At 39.8% G+C, this 17,296-nt stretch overlaps 2 protein-coding genes across 2 annotated transcripts in view; both read left to right on the top strand.

Annotated features, from left to right (window-relative positions):
• Positions 1-8,024, top strand: part of rph3aa (rabphilin 3A homolog (mouse), a) — a 28,285-nt gene extending 20,261 nt beyond the window's left edge. The window contains exons 6-16 of the mRNA XM_069513595.1: positions 716-907; positions 1,047-1,274; positions 1,530-1,609; positions 2,020-2,094; positions 3,308-3,417; positions 3,511-3,637; positions 3,993-4,046; positions 5,404-5,555; positions 5,804-5,885; positions 6,002-6,098; positions 7,032-8,024. Coding sequence (XP_069369696.1) covers positions 716-907; positions 1,047-1,274; positions 1,530-1,609; positions 2,020-2,094; positions 3,308-3,417; positions 3,511-3,637; positions 3,993-4,046; positions 5,404-5,555; positions 5,804-5,885; positions 6,002-6,098; positions 7,032-7,165 — 1,331 coding nt within the window. The 3' untranslated portion in view covers positions 7,166-8,024. The remainder of the gene's footprint in view (positions 1-715; positions 908-1,046; positions 1,275-1,529; positions 1,610-2,019; positions 2,095-3,307; positions 3,418-3,510; positions 3,638-3,992; positions 4,047-5,403; positions 5,556-5,803; positions 5,886-6,001; positions 6,099-7,031) is intronic.
• Positions 8,025-8,641: 617 nt separating this feature from the next.
• On the top strand, positions 8,642-17,254 carry pla2g3 (phospholipase A2 group III). The gene is made up of 7 exons (XM_020081615.2): positions 8,642-9,720; positions 11,970-12,102; positions 12,206-12,340; positions 12,864-13,219; positions 13,304-13,433; positions 13,917-14,027; positions 14,262-17,254. The coding sequence occupies exons 1-7, from the start codon at positions 9,189-9,191 to the stop codon at positions 14,518-14,520; spliced, it is 1,656 nt and encodes a 551-aa protein (XP_019937174.2). The 5' UTR covers positions 8,642-9,188; the 3' UTR covers positions 14,521-17,254.
• Positions 17,255-17,296: the final 42 nt, after the last annotated feature.

Genomic DNA, 17,296 nt, shown 5'->3' with positions numbered 1-17,296 from the left:
TACAAATGTTAAAGCATTACTTCACTATATGTTGTAATTTTCTGACTTTATATTGATGACATGGTAACACCCGTCCCACCACATGATAATTATTTAATCTACATAAGCTTTAGTTCATGTCTATACTCCTATAGAACGCAGTGATACCTCGGAAACTGCATCCCTGAACCATGTATGACACAATTTATTCATCTTAACTTATTATCTATTATTTTTAGAAATCTTGAAAATGTTTTTTATCAGCTACAAAAGTCAATTGCCTGGTGATACCTTCCCTGTTCCGCCCATGCATTAAGTTATTTAGTCCACATTCTCAAACGAACACACACGCCACCTGCTCACAGGATACTAACTAAGACTTCTCGCAAATGCTGTGAACCGCTGTTCAGCCTTCAAATTTTTTTCAATGAGAGAGATGGAGGTCAGGTCAGAAAATAGAAGATTTGAAACCTGAAGAGCAGGTAATTCAATCTGTTCCTGTAAGGAACCACAACAGCGTAAGAAGAGCGAACAGGAAAGAAACCCACCAGAAACTGAAGACTGAAATATTTTCAGCATTTTGAGTGACAGCAGTGGAGGAAAAACCTAATGGGCCTTCAAAATGTCTGTTATAAGAGTGTGGTGATAGAAGTGTAAAGAGGAGGTTGTATTTCTGTAGTTTTACAAACAGTGTAGCTCCAGTGGCGGAGGTGATATTCTTACTTTGTCTCCTCAGACTTGAGCACAGAGCAGCAGCAGCAGCAGCAGCAATCCTGTGGATCAGAACAATGGGAGCAGACAGCAAGAACAACAGCTGACAGCTATAATGAGAGTCAGCCTCGTCGAGCAGCTGTAATGAAGACAGAGGGACATGTGTTCGCCTCCAAACCACCTCGGCCAAACGCACAGCAGGCCACCGTCTCCTCAGGTAAAGCAGCAGTGCTCCTTCTAAGAACAAGCCCGATGCTTCAGGGCTGCTCTCTAAAACATTTAACATCAACATCATCATAAAAAAAAGATGTTTCAGTCAGCAACAGTGGCTGATTTTTGTGTCTTTTGGCCTGTAGCCCCCGCTGCAGATGTGGAAAACAAACGTTCAGAGAGGGACGAGACGCTATCCCTTCCAGCTGTGGAGGACAAAAGACAACCTGTTGTCTCCAGTTCCTTTTCATCTCATCTTCCTGCAGCCAGAACTATTCCACCTGTTAATCCCCCGGCAAACAATCCCACTCCCCCAAGACCAACACCAGATCGAACAGAGGATGAGGACAATGACTACGACTCGGATGATGCCAGTAGGAATGATCCCCTCCTCTCTGGTTTATATATAGAATCAAAGTGTCCCAGATGTAACTTTTTAACTCATTTTTACCACAGTGTAAATTCCATCTTTTGTACCTGTGGGTGTGAAGGACCTTCCCAGTAGAGCAATGAAGAGTGACAAATTAATGTTCATCTGTTTTAGAGGGATATTGGTTTCTGTAAAAGGAGCCACATAAAAAGATTCTTCCTCTCTTCTCTGATGTCTTCCTGTGTTTTTGTTCTGGCAGCTACTCTGGGGTCTCTGGAGTTCAGTCTTCTTTACGAACAGGAGAGCCACGCCCTGCACTGTTGTATCATTAAAGCTAAGGTAAACTTACCAGCACACATGAGGCATTAGACACTGGAAAAGAGAGGTCAAAATTAGATAAGACGAAACAAGATGCAACATCATGGGCAAGACGGGACAAATCAAGATGCAACACAAAAAGACAGGATGGGAGCAGTCAATACAAAACGAGTCAGGTTGGGACAAAAAAAAGACTAGCCTGTAAAAGACAGAACAAGATGAGACAAGATGGGACAAGATAGGATGAGATAAGATGGGACAAGACAAGATGGGATAAGACAAGACGAGATGGGATAAGACAAGACTTATCGAATACCTTTATATTAGATTTGTTGTGCAGTAACACTAACACTCCATATCTGAATCATATAAACGCGACATGAATGTACATCCCCCCTGAATCTTAACTTTGTTTGTCTCATGTGTCTCAGGGTTTGAAGCCGATGGACTCAAATGGACTTGCTGACCCGTATGTGAAGCTGCACCTGTTACCTGGAGCCAGTAAGGTACAATCACTGTCATTTTGGCATCAATGTGCTGATTGTGATCTGCACAGCTCTGATTTAGATGTAAATCTGTGGTAAACAGAGCAAACTCACATATTTCACAGAACATTTTACAGCCCATATCATCAGAAATACAATGCATGCATTTTGTAAAAACAAATGTTGGTAATCCCTAAATATCCACTTGAGTTAGTAAACTATCAACATTGAATTCAAAAGATTACCAACATGAAAATGGCTGTTTGTTCTGGGTCGGCTGTGGCTCAGGAGGTAGAGCGGGTCAACAATCCACAAGGTTATGAAGTGTCCTTAGGCAAGATACTCTCTGTGAATGTGTGAGAAATGGCCGAACTATATAAATACACACCATTTGTCAGAATCATTGGACTCTCACACCATGTGGTCTAATGTCCTTGTCTTTGGTTTGGGAATATCTTCATTTCAAGATTTCTCTTGTGTGTGTGCATTTTCCCCCAAATATATGTATCTGCCCACTGTGTATTGGACTATTCACTAATGTTTGGTATTCATTAGAATTAGCCCGTGGATCTGGAAGTAGGTCACCATTAGTTGAAATCAATTTCTTTTTGTAAGCATTCATGATCTTTGGTGGTTATTGCCCTTGCAAAGCTTGACCAGCAATTGCACACCACCATTCTTCCATTGGCAAACTGTGCATGCACACTCACACATATCATCACTATTACAAACTATAAATCTGTGGACATTTACCCTTATTTTAAAGATTCAGTGTTTAGAATTCAGGGGCCTCTAGTGGCGAAGTTGCAGATTGCAAACTTGTGAAAGACCCTCTCCAGAGTCAGTGTTCGGTTTGTCCATTCTGGGCTCCTGTACAAACATTTCAAAGCAACATGGTGGACCTGGAGGAGGACCTGCTCTTAATATAGATGTAAAAGCTCAATCCAAGGTAGACCATAGTGGTGTAATATTGCATGCAGCCATCAGCTACTATTTTTGCACATTTTGTATTCAGTGTTTTACAACACAAAGCTTGTGATGAAGTTGTTGGGGGGGTGTTTATTCAATTTGGGATGATCTCAAATTGTATAATTTAGCAGTAACATATGTGCACACATGATTTGTAGTTTTCTCTTAAGTGAACACATGTTTTCTTGAATCCGGGCAGTTTGACATTGTGATGAACAGTTATTTCCCAGTAAAATCGATCTTGTTTCTCTCCTCATTGTCTCAGTCTAACAAGCTTCGCACCAAGACACTGAAAAACACTCTGAATCCCGTGTGGAATGAGACGCTTATCTACCACGGTATCAACAATGATGAAATGTCGCGCAAAACTCTCCGGTAAGAACAACCTTTACCTGCTTTAACTCCTTTTTGATACCAATAAAAAAAAGAAAAAGCGATTATAGCATAGGCTGCACTGTCTGTCTTCAGGCTTTCAGTGAGTGACGAGGACAAGTTTGGACACAATGAATTCATAGGAGAGACCCGAGTTGCACTGAAGAAACTGACGTTTAACCAGAAGAAGAACTTCAGTGTTTGTTTGGAGAGAGTGATCCCGGTGAGCCAACAAATGTAGATACAGTTTGTTATTTCAGGAATCATTATTATTCGTATCAATAAGGCAACATGGTGGTGCCATGGTGTCATCGCAGCCAGAATGTTCACCTTTCAGATGCTGGCTCCTCTGTGGTCTTTCTGTGTGGAGTTTGCATGTACTCCCTTGTGTTTGCATGGGTTTTGGTTATACTCCATCTTCCTTAAGACTTAAAACAGGCACAGCAAGGAAAGAATGCTATTTATATTGTCTCTGCATTGTCTTCACTGTTTTTATCTATTTCACAATGTTCCAGTTTGTGTAACTAATGATGATGGTGCTGATGGTGATGAGTATTGCTGTTTTACTTTATTTACAGGTGAAGAAGGCTGTAGGAGGCTCGGCCCGCGGCATGGCCCTCTATGAGGAGGATGTAAGACCCTCACATACACTAGATCTCACACACGTGAATATTAAAGAAATGAAAGTATAAAAGGGAAACAACAGGTTCTGATCTGTTACAATATTTTTAATCAGTAGAAAAGACCCAAACTGACGATGAATGTATTCTACTAACAGTTATTGTGAATCCAGGGCCTGGTATATCAGATTCCTCTGCACCATAGATACAGTATATGGATGCACTGAACTGATAATGACCTTATGAAAAGATCCGGTATCTGCCAGACATGATCCACCCACATTACATTTCTCCATCAATGTCATTATAAAATTCATTGTTTCAGCTGTCACTTAAATACATTTAGTCAAGATGGAAACTCATTTTCTATTTCTACAACAATCCCTGCTCTCATGTTACCTGAAGTAAAATGACCTCAATGAGTTCCATGCAGTTTCATATGCAGAGTTTAGAAAAAAAAAATCTAAATTAAAAATGAATTGGTGCATTCCTTATTCACAGAGTATAGATTGTTTTTAGATTTTTCTATATTTTTTATATTTCCTTACACTTAAGCATTACATGTTTCTTATTATTACTAACTGATGCCTATTTTTGACTGCCCTCTTGTTGCTGTACTATTGCAAATTTCCCCATTGTGGTATTAACAAAGGATTATTTTAAATTATTTTATCTTTAACATCTAAGACAGAAAGTAAAACATACAAATGTCAAAGGAGATGATTCCAAGAAATACAATTAATAGCTAGAACAGAATCAAGTAAAAGCCATTCACTCAAAGTAAGTTTTGAGTGATGACTTAAAAAGACAAATATACTATTTGGTGAAGTTCGATTTATGTTTGTAGCTGTAGTTTTAGGACATTAATCAACTTTGTGTGTGAACTGTTTTTTTATGTTCAGTATGTGCTTTGAGCTGAGAAGTACAGACAGGGAGGAGGAATCTGACCAACTATCTCACATATCACACATAAAAATCATATTGTTGATTTTGGTCTTTTGATTTGATTGAATGATTAATGACAAAATATGTAAACACACCAGCCCAGTCCTGTAAAAATACAAAAAGAGGAATAATTAGAAAAATGGAAAAGAAAGCTGTCTACTTTTATGTTGATGCACATGTAGTATGTACAAGTATTTAATCCTACTGCATAATATACATTTAAGCATTAGCACAGTTTAATCCCTCCAGATATGTGCACATAGAAGGAAAAGTGCCATTGCAATTATGTACTTCTACTTTATGCGTTTGTACATCATTTATAATGTGTGTGTATGTGTGTGTGTGTGTGTGTGTGTGTGTGTGTGTGTGTGTGTGTGTGTGTGTGTGTGTGTGTGTGTGTGTGTGTGTGTGTGTGTGTGTTCAGCTGAATGAAGGGGACGATTCAGAGGAAAGAGGTCGTATCATGGTATCACTGATGTACAACAGTCAGCAGGGTCGTCTTGTAGTGGGCGTGGTCCGCTGTGCTCATCTGGCGGCCATGGACTCCAACGGATACTCTGACCCCTTCGTAAAAATGTATGTTCTCCATTCGGTAACATCTTCCTAAACCTCAGTATACAGATCAGCTCTTATGAAGACTAAAAGTTTGTGGTACAATGGTCACTAACTTCAGGTACACTTTATATTTAATGTGTGGACGTGAGAGTTGTCGCTCTTCTCTAGAATACAAATAAGCCCATTTCCTGAACTTGAAACGGTTCCTCTAAGTATTCACAGATTTCTGAGGTGTCACTTTATCTCTTTCTTGGTCTTTTGTGCTGTAGATGTCTAAAGCCAGACATGGGAAAGAAAGCTAAAAACAAGACGCAGATAAAAAAGAAGACCCTCAATCCAGAATTTAATGAGGTCAGTACTTGCTCCTGTACTTTTTTTTTTTTGTTACACTTACTCTACATTGTTGTCTTCTCTTTGCCCACTGTCCAGTCATAGATTGTGTAATAAATTCATCAGTGTTTTTTTAGGAATTCAGTTATGAAATAAAGCACGGGGACCTTGCCAAGAAAACCCTGGACATCTCAGTCTGGGACTATGACATGGGCAAATCCAATGATTTCATTGGTAAGTGTGGACATTTGTTTGAAATCCTATTCCCCCATCCAGCTAGTCATTTCTAGACTTGCGTGAAGCATTGATAGACATGAAATAGTCTATTGGTTAATTCAGTCCCTTTGGTCCAGACTGAAATATCTTAACAACTATTACATGAAAAAATGTTCATGAAAAACATAGACCTACTTTGTGAGGTGTCTGTGACCTTGACTTCGGGCTTCCAAAATTAAAGTGAATGTGTTCCAGAGATATCACCTCCACAAGGCAAAAAATCCGCTTTGTGAAGTCACTGTGACCTTTGACCACCAAAATCTAATCAGTTCATCTTTGAGTTCAAGTGAATATTTGAAATTTGAGAAAAAGTTCCTCAAGATATCACGGGAATAGGACTAACATGACTCTACGTGATCTGACATTTTCCTCATCTCTAAAAAAGCAGCAACATGTTAAAAAGGGATATTGTGATTACTCTTTGGTAAATGTAATATTACGCTGAATGATTTGATCATTGCCAACATGATTTCTGCAGTTGTCGTAAATATTTCCATGGTAACAGCAAGCTCAACCAATCACATCCATAGACCTGAGGATTGTGGGTAGTGTAGTACTGTAGCATTGTTTTCAAACTTACAGTAAATCTACCTTGGATGGTTACAACATTATGGCTGATTATCAAAATCTTTTTTCAGAATATGAATTGGATTTTTACTTCTAGAACCTCGCTGTTGAGCTCTGTTAGATAATGTTAGCTAAATGATAATATGTTAACTTACAAGGGAAACATCATGTCTACCAATCATCACCACATTTGCATTGTCTTTGTGACCATGTTCGCATGTCGATAAGCTTTTGCCTCATAAGACGTCTGCATCGCAGGGCTGCTAGCATGCGTGTGATATTTTAATGTTGTAAACATATTAATGGGCACTCTTCTCTCTTCAGGAGGATGTCAGTTAGGCATCCAGGCTAAAGGAGAGTGTCTGAAGCACTGGTACGACTGCCTCAAGAACAAAGACAAGAAGATTGAGTGCTGGCATGTTCTGTTAAATGACAACACTGTTCACTTTGAGGATTAAAACAACATCTCCTCTCCATATATGTATTGTCTTTGTCTCTCTCATTCGCCCCGTAGAATATAGTCCTCCTATGAGCACATACTTCTATTTGGATTGTCCAAAAGTGCAATGTACAAGCGACATTTCCAGCAGTTATCAGGTGACTATCATGGATGCTGTCCCTGAGTGACCAGTAATCAAAACCAGGAAGCTGTAATTTGACCATATTCACTGATACCACATCTTAATCTGGATGCAGAAATGATTGAAGAGCGATTAACGTGTTTTATGGAGACAAAAACCCCGTTGTTATCATTGTCTTTGAGATAACGTGTACCGCCAAGTTCAAACCCAACTAAGGGAATTCCCACTTTTCTGTCTCTAACCTCTTTCCCATGTGATTAGTGCTCTTGTCATATGGGATCATGTTGCGTGTCATCAGCTGATCTATGTGACCACGTCGCTCAAGTGCTTGCATCACCGAAACATGCATTTATCTTGTGTTACCATGAATAACTATCATGCATTGTGCAAATGTTAAGTGAACAGACTCTCTCTTGTTGTTGATGTGTTATGCTTTTGACACAGATAAAATATTGGTCTCATTCATCACCGACATGACAGTATCTTCTCCTGTGCATGTGTGAGCTTTCTGTCTTTCTACTGCAGAAATAAAAAAAAAACCCAAATGATTCTGCATGACATCTTATTATGAAGATCAAATTCAAGTACGCAACGTAAGCACAGTTCCTGGGATCTCATGAAATATATTGGGATCCCCACAGATATATTCAATGGATGTATTCTGATGCCATACAAATTCAACATTTGTCCTCTGTATTCATATTGATGCATGTCCAATAAATTAAAAAAAACACTGCGGCACTTCCTTTGCTCCTCTGTTTGTTTGATACGTGTTGTGTGACATGGAAGAAACTTTGTCTGCATCAGGTGAGGTTTGAACAAGTCCGCTCACACAGACACGCTGACAGTTTTGTGAACTTTGACTTCTCCTGATAATACTTCTCTAGTGCCAAGTGGGTAAAAGTTTACACTATGAATAGTATATGCCTGAATTTAATCTCCGACACAATCTTTCTCTCCCCATCATGAGATAATAAAACCCAAACATTTACATTTGACCAAAAAAGGCCAAACAAGTGATTTGACCCAAGAATTCCAGATGGAAGAACAAAAAGCAAGACAGGCGTGTAATGTGTAACATTATGCAATGTGTTGTATCTTCAGGAAGGTAAAACTCATGTGTGTACCCCAGTATATTCAGAGAATGGGTTAGAAATATACTCGAAGTGGGGAAGAAGACAGGAGGAAAGAAAGACACACAAAATGTTCATGAAATTGTGGACTGCTTGAACCGCTCACACCTCATGTCCAAATAGAGGCTATTAATTGCGATTAGGGATCAGGGTGTGTGTGTCTGTGGGGGGTGGTAGAAGCTGCACACTGTTTACATTTCAACAGATCAACAGTTCTTTCTCTTTAATCCGTGTGCTTGTTGTAGGGAGAAGGCACCAATGAAAACAAGAGCAAGTAGAAAGTAGTAGGTGGTTTATCTCATGTCATTTTATCAATCAATGTTAATTGATTACTTTGTCACATTGTCACTGGGGTGTCTATGCACTGTGGGTTGTGTGTGTTGGTGGCCAGCCAATCGTTCATCGATATACTAGTCACATTTTCAGACTGATAAACCATCTGGTGTGTGTGTGTGTGTGTGTGTTAATCAATATGTCATGTATCAGTGTCACTGTGGAAGTGTGAATGGGAGAGAGAGACAGAGAGAGAGAGAGAGAGAGAGGGAGAGAGAGAGAGATGGGACTCCTCTGACAGGTCACATGATCCAGTGTGGTTTAGTTTACTTTGGATGCACCAGATCAGCCCTCACGCCTCCTCCCCGCCTCATTTAAACCCGACCTGGAGTCTGTTCCTCTGCCATAAGTTCGCCAGAGAGTGCGGCGACCATCTGTTCCGGACCTGAAGCCTCTCAGCATCGCTCACTCCGCCTCCGGTCAACGCGGCCACCATGACTCGCATCTCTGCTCTGGTCTTCCTAACGTCATCCCTCCTGCTGTGGTCGTCTGCGCAAGCCTCGCTCCTCTGCGTCTGGACCAAAGTTTTGCCGAACGGTGAAGTGCACCGCAGCTTCCTCCGGCAGGACTCTGCATCTCTGCGGCTGTACCACAGCGCCTGGTCCGGCGCGCGCACTCTGCTCGGCTGCGCTTGGAGCGATGACGCATCTGTGATCCAGAACTACTTGTCTCTGTGCGAGGAGCGAACGCGCGACTTCACCGACCACCCGGATCCAAATGTGCGTTTAAACTCCGTGTCCGAGGAGCGGTGCGTCCCTCTGGATTCTCCAGGGGTGGAAGGACTGGGGTGGCCCTCAGTGAACAGGCCGGTGGGCAGCGATGATGGTCTCCCCGAGGCTGAGAATAATCAGGGTCGAGATGAGAGGTCAGAGGTCAGGACCCATGCGCGTGTGAAGCGAGGTTTCATTGTACCTGGGACCCTCTGGTGCGGCTCTGGAAACAAGGCGCTGTCATATGCTGACCTGGGTACGTTTTCTTCATTTCTACAAATTACCAATTTATATACATGTTGTGTGGAGACTAAAGCGTGATCCTATATGACTAAAGGTATTTTCTAAGGTCCCGCAAAAGTTTGTCTGCAGTAAGTATGTCTGCTTAATATCCGAATATGTGGGCAGTAGGTTAAAGGTCCAGTGTGTAAGATTTAGGTGAAAGGGATCTATTGGCAATAATTTAATGTAGAATAATCCTCATGATGTTTTCACTAGTTTGTATGAATTGTAGTTTTCTTTACCCCAAAAAAGATCCTTTATATTTAAATACTTTATATTTACATGGAGGGGGTCCTCTCAACAGAGGCCGCCATGTTTTTAACATTAGTCCAGACTGAACAAACTAAACACCTTTTGAGTTTTTATAACAACTGAAGGCTACCGCAGGTTCTCTATTATGTTTGGAAGGAGAGGGTGAGGTGAGGGGTGTTCAGCTGCAACATGCAATTTCAACACTAGATATCACAAAATTCTACACACTGAACCTTTAAGTTATAATATAAGTCTTAGGAGGGAAACACACTGGTCCCTCGGAAGTGTTCCTTAAATGGAAAACAACTCATTTAGCTTGTCTGCCCATAAAATTGTGACATTTGGCACAACCTCTAAAGCCAAGTCTTGATCTTGATGAGTTACCTGCCAGGTGACATCAGTTCACTCATGATAAAACGTCACACTGTGATTTAGGGGCAGTCTGCAGGACTGCTGACTATTACTACTGTAAAACAATCAGTTATCAAGATCAAATTTCGATCTTTTCTGTACTTTATCTAGACAAGATGCATTTGTAAAGTTTGATTTCTGCATGAGTGAGAAACTGATGCTTGAAGATGCTGTATTTTCATTGACTGCAATATGTGACATGAGGATTAATGTCCAAATATTTCATACATTTTGTTGTTCTGAAATTGTTCACATTGCATCTACCAAAAATGAGAATTCTGTCATTAATTTTTGTGAATATTGGACATTTATTTAGCAAGAGTTTCCAGTATTTGTTTATGTAATTATATGTATATGTAATTTTTGATCAATCAAAGTGGAGCAAGTTTGGTGTCGATTGATCGACAGTTGTTTGAGTAGATTCATGCATGGGAAGGTGGATTTCCTTAGAATAACATTGAGAAAAACAAGAGGGACCGGCAGCACAGCAGCCCGACCCCTAATATTAAGTGAAATGGTTGTAGGTAAAGTGGCAGAAACAAGGAAACTAAAGACAGGAGGCATGCAGCAGCTGGTGTGTGTATAGAATGAGCTGGAGATGGGCAGATCTCAGGTGACAATCAGTTGAGGTGAAAAGAAGGGTAACTCTCACGACATCTGGTGGACAGCCAGAGAAAAGCAGGTCTGGAGGAAAGAATGTGGCCTGAGAGAAGAGAGCTGGGGCTGAAGAGAGGGGGAGATGAGGAACAGACTGTGACCATAGACTATATACAAATCATAAATGTAAATTAAAAATGAAGCTAAAATATCCAGGATAGAGGTGCTGCCATCTTGAACAGATGCAGTCGTACTTGCGTGGAGCTGCGGTATCGATGTCCTGCTGATACTCATGCTCGACCAATGGAGAGTCAGTTGCAGCCGTCAGTTATGACATTTCAACAAATTACTAATTAAAACAAAAGTTAGCATACTCAAGAGCTGAATTGACAGAAACCTTCTTTGAGAAACAATTGTCAGTATTTTTACTTTTTAGTTTGGTTTATTTCCCATGTGCTAGTATGGAAGAGGCGGGGTTTATGACATCTATACCGTAGCCTGCCACCAGGAGTGACCAAGACATTTTGGCTTCACTTTTGGGAAGTACTCATGTCATCCATCATTATAGTATAATGTATATTATACAGTCTGTACACCTGTCAATCAGTGATTGTATGTATGACAACTTCGCATCATCTACGTCAAAAAGTAAGAAGGCACTGATCGGTAGTTTTTCTGGTGAACAAAAATGTATTCTTAGACCAGATGAAGCTCTTTCAGAACCTTTGGAGAAATGATACGACTGTTTTCAAGGGTTGAGTCACACTCCTGATGACATTGATGTGCATATTGAGCTGTGTCTCCCTTTAACTCACAGATCAAATGTTTTCTTTTTGCTTCAGTTGCTCTCAAACACTTGACATGACTCAAGATGCATCGATTTCTCTTTATTGTCACTGAACTGTAAAATATTGTAATATTCTTTTCACCCCTGCTCAGTCCCTCTTGCTTTGTCTTCTGCAGGAGTTTTTGCGGACACAGACAGCTGCTGCCGGGAGCACGACCAGTGCAAAAACACCATCCTGTCCTTTCATTCGGAGTTTGGTGTCTTCAACAGCAACATCTTTACCATGTCTCACTGTGACTGTGACAACAAGTAGGTTTCACTATCACTGCACATCCAGTCCGAATCAGTCGATTTCTTGTATGTGCGTTCTTTCACGTTTCTAATAAAGCACCCAACATGTTTAACGTTACAGGTTTCGAAATTGTTTGAAGGAGGCGAATGACAGCATATCTGATGTGGTGGGATACACCTTCTTTAACCTGCTGAAGATGCATTGCTTTGAGTTCTCCCATCGACTCCAATGTATGCAGAGAAACTGGTTTGGAATGTAAGTAAATTATTCAGGAATTATTCAATACTTCGGTTTATGATCAAATACCTGAAAAAAACTATATTCCATCAGCTTCAGTTGTGTTGTGTATTTACAGTTGAACTAAGATGGTGAACACTGTAAATGTTTTACCATCATTGGGACTGTCTTCATCTCAAAGCTCTGCTGTCATGTCGTATCTGCACAGAGAGTTACTAACATGGCTAAGTTTCAGTTTATATCAGAATAATTAACAATATCAACTCTGAAGATGCCAGGTTGCATAGCTTAGTATCAGGACTGTAGTTTTTTGTTAAAATTAAACAAACCACCTATTAACTGGTGAAAATTGGAGGTGCTGGTGAGGGACAGTGTGAGGTCAACTGCTTTCAATGCTTCTTGTCGATGTGCGTGGTTAAGCACACAGACTGTTATCGATTGAACCAACACACGAGTTTGGGATTGACCTTCTTCTCTCACTCTCTGTAAAAAAGCATGTATTGTAGCTTCAAATGACTTCAACCTCTGTTGCAATTTACAGGTGTAAAGAGACTAAAATGGCTTTGTATGCTGAGGTCCACCCCCCCACCCTGTACGAGTCTACCACTCCAACAGAGGCCGGCATGAACAGCACCAGCACCGACACCACCGCTCCTGCAGAGTTCCCAGAGAGCAGCACCTCACACCCACAACTTTTCTCCATCACTGCTGCCGCATCCACAGTCCCTACACCTTCAACAAGGTCCCCCTCCACCTCCTTCACTACCAATGTCACCACCTCCATAGTCACAACCATATCAGAGACACCTACTGGGTCAGTACCTGAGAGTCGAAACAGTCTGAGCACGAAACCCATCCCAACCCAAGCTGTGACTGAGCTGGACGCTGATATCACAGGTATTCAATATCGCACAAGTTTCTCCAGCTCTTCAGTTTATGTCTTTACACAACAGTTAAGGAATTCCTGCTTCACATCCACAGGAATGCAACTGTCGTGTGGTGTCTATAAGGATCTCGATGAGTGCAGACACAAGATCCTTCCCCAGCAGATGAAATATGGCATCCACAACCCAGAGCCCAGGACGCTGTACCACTGCAACTGTACCAAAAGGTAAATCAACAATTTCCAAGTAATAAATATCAGACAAAAATTTGATTTTGCAAAAAACTTAACACAGTTTATTGACTAAATCATCATATAAAGAGTTGGGGATGTGTCACACCATGTCTGGATTACACACATTCATTTAACCCCCAGAGTAAATAATACGAGTGCTATTTTCAGAGCATGTTTAGACTTTGTGACCTTCTTTTCTGTGTATACCAAGAAATACGAGGCAGACACGGTGTGGTGTTTCATAACACAGAAGTAGGCCACATCAGTGTACTCATATGAGACACACTGTTGCATAAGATGTACCGGTTTTCTAAATCTGCCCAAAAATGATTTTGTGTCCTTGGCTATGATCAATATCTCATGTTTGCACTTCTGTTTTTCCTTCAACAGTCTGTCCATCTGCTGTATTTATGTTCCTTTTTTTGTTTGGCATGTCTTTTGGTCTCTGACGTTTGTTTTGTCTTGCTGTTCTTTCAGATTATTCCAGACTTTGGTTAAACAGAGACAACTGACCGAAGTACAGTCTCTTCTGCTCATACATGTGTCTCGAGCTTGCTTCCTCCCACAGGACTGCACTACGGGCAAAACGTCAGTACACAATCATACAGATACTGTAGATTTATCCTCAAAACATAAAAAGAACTGACAGACTGCAGGGTTTATAAGTCCTGTAATTAAAACTCAATTTAAATAAAGGTCAGGCCCCTTAAAAGGCTCAACAGTAACTAGAGAGAGTGATATTAGATGTATAAAGCAGCATTAAATGGATGTACTGTACTGAAGTTGTTGTAGCATCACCATTATTGCTTCTTTCTTTTACAGCTGCTCAGCAGTTCTCTTGAAGGCAGACCTTCCTCAGCTCGATCAGAGGAGCGGTGGAGAGGTGGAGGAGCAGCGCCTTCTACAGGCAGTGCAACTGAAGGTCAGGAGGCCAAACACCAGGAGAGCTAAAAGAAAAGACCGAGCTGTGAAGCTTCACAGACTGTGTCTCAGGATGACTCGGCCCAAACAAATGAACAAGAGCAGGAAACATGGTCAAAATGCTCAGCGGCCAGCTGTAGGAGGGAGAGAGATTGTGTGAGAGGGAATATTAAGGAGACCCAAAGCTTTTGATACTGAATAAGAACATAAGACATCATGAAGTAACCATATGAATAAATACATACCAAATATACATACAACCATGGAACTTTGAAATGTTTATTATAGGTCATTTTTTATCTCACAGCATAAATGATCTTGTTACTTTTCCTTCATGATTGCTCTTCAAATGGGACAGAGCCAGTAAGGTGATTAGCAGTTTTGGTTTGAATGTTCGGACAAACAAAGGCAGATATAATTCGATTTTATTGAACCAACAAAACACAGCATTCCCAAAGTTAAAGTAAGGGGAACTAATTTCCAACATGGTCCCAAGATCTATACAGAAAACGTGACAACAGACTCTGGAAAAGGATTATAAATCTAACAAACAAAATTCTTGCAATTAACTTTATTATAGTAAAAAGCAGCAGGGCGGAATATCACTTCATCCTGATTCACAGCTTTGCCCTGATTATTACACAACCTCATGGTGTTGTGACATATTTTATGTACATTTATTCATATGATCCTTTATAATCCTAACATGCTTTAACTGCACTGCACATGCCAATCCCAGCTGACACTTTGCAGGACACATGGGTCATCCTGGACAGAATGTCAGGATATTACAGGGTTGAAAAATAGAGACAAACGACCCTTTTAACTCATAGTCACGACAAAAGTGGATCAATCAAACCCACCCAGGCACAGGGTGAACATACCAACTCCACACAGGAAGGCCTCATTAATGTCTTATTTATTAATCAGTTTGGGTCCCCAGTTTATATTGTAGTATTTTTTATTTACATTGTATCATCAGGGATTAAGTGAAACTTAGCTTTCAAGAATAATACTATTGGCATTACATAGCAGCAAAAGCAAATACACCTATAGGTGTAACTAATGACATTAGTTAAAACGGCATTGAATTGATTTGTGACTATTCAAATTCCCCTTTAGCCACCAATGAGGATACTGAGGTAATCTATTACTTCTTGGAGTGTTTGTTCTTAACAGCTGTAAAGTGTAAATATGCGTCTAGTTTAAATTAAACTATATTTTTTAGTATTTCCCCATATGATGTACTTGGACAGAAACAATACAACCTAATAGTTAAATGAGTAAATATAAAGCTTTTCATATAATGACTCACACTCACACCGTCAACATTTCTTATATTGAAGTCAGCTCCTGTTACATGTAAATGTTTTCACTGTATTATTTGAGTTGTCTACTGATGCAAAATATGTTGTTGGCACCATAATGAAAAAGGAAAGTGTACAGGGGAACAAGTATGTAAATATCTGTACATAATGTGAGAAGAAAATGTATGACTGAATGATTTAAATGAAGAATCCATTTTTAATAATGCTTTCATTACTTTTTTGTAAGAAGACTTTCTTAGATGAGAAGATTGACACTATTCTTATTCAAAACATACTAAATGAGAGTGAGCAGCGGTAAGCTTAGCTTAGCTTAGCATAAAGGCTGGAAGGAAGTGGAAACAGCTAGCCTGGCAGTGGTCATAAGCAAGAAAATCGAACCAATTATATCTTATTTATTTAGTTCATACAAAAACTGGAGTTTTCAGGGCAGACTTGATAGCAGAGACTCAAAACCATAGACTGTATTCAGCGATCAGGGGATGAAGCTGCGACCAGCTATAACATCAAATATTTAATTCAAACAAAACTTACCATAATATGAGCACTTGGATATACATCAGTGTGTCAAGAACTACCTACAATGACAGAATATTTGATTTGATGTTTGTTTTTAATTTTGATTGTCGGAGCGGGGATTTATGACCTATACTGCAGCCAGCCACCAGGGGGCTATCCAGACGCTTTGGCTTCACTTTTGGAAAGCAGTCACGTCGTCCATCTTCATATACAGTCAGACTTGGTTGGCTGGCTGGGGCTAGCTGGTTAGCATGCTAACTTCGGCAGAAGATAAGCAAAAGAGAGCTAACATTAGAAATAAAGTCGATGAATAAATAAAGTAATGGATTTTGATGCTGAATCCCCAGTGAGCGAGTCGATTAAACAAACAACTGTTGTAGCTATAGCAGAAATCTACATATAGCACCTTTAATAGATATGATATGAGAGTTATATCAAATTTTCCAACTATGAAAGTGACTTTGCACCAGGGTTATTATAGTTAAAGAAAACTAAGACTAAAACTAAAACTAGCAATGAAAAAAGAATTAAGTTAACTGAAATAAAAATAAATAAAAACTACAATGAACAATGCAAAACTAACTAAAACTAAACTGAATTGCAGATAAATTCAGCTTCGTTGTTGTTTCGTTTTCTCCCTCGATTAGTGCCTGTCCTGCAGGTGATGGTTAAAAATGAAATTAAAGAACTTGATAAACCATATATAGGGTGTCACACATTGTTTCATCCTTTTTCAGCTTCTACAAATCAAGGCTTTCTCCTAATACCTGGAAAAACTAAAACTAAGACTAAATCTCAATAAAAACTAAACTGAAACTTGTTGATTCCTCAAAAATAAAAACTAAACTAAAACTACAAAATCACTTGTTGAACTAACGAAAACTAAACTGAAATAAAGAAGCAAACTGAAAAACTAAATCAAAATAAACTAAACTAATGAAAATGTCAAAACTATAATAACCTTGCTTTGCACGTGTGAAATGAAAATGTACAAACTTTAAAAACACATTCATGATGTTTGCTTCCTGCTGTTTGGACCACAACCGTGAACTGTGTTTGATTATTTATTGTTTTGTTGGTTTATCCAAATAA

The sequence above is a fragment of the Paralichthys olivaceus genome, chromosome 18 (genome assembly GCF_024713975.1).
Source record: "Paralichthys olivaceus isolate ysfri-2021 chromosome 18, ASM2471397v2, whole genome shotgun sequence".
NCBI lineage: Eukaryota > Metazoa > Chordata > Actinopteri > Pleuronectiformes > Paralichthyidae > Paralichthys > Paralichthys olivaceus.
This window is presented reverse-complemented; position numbering and strand designations above follow the sequence as displayed.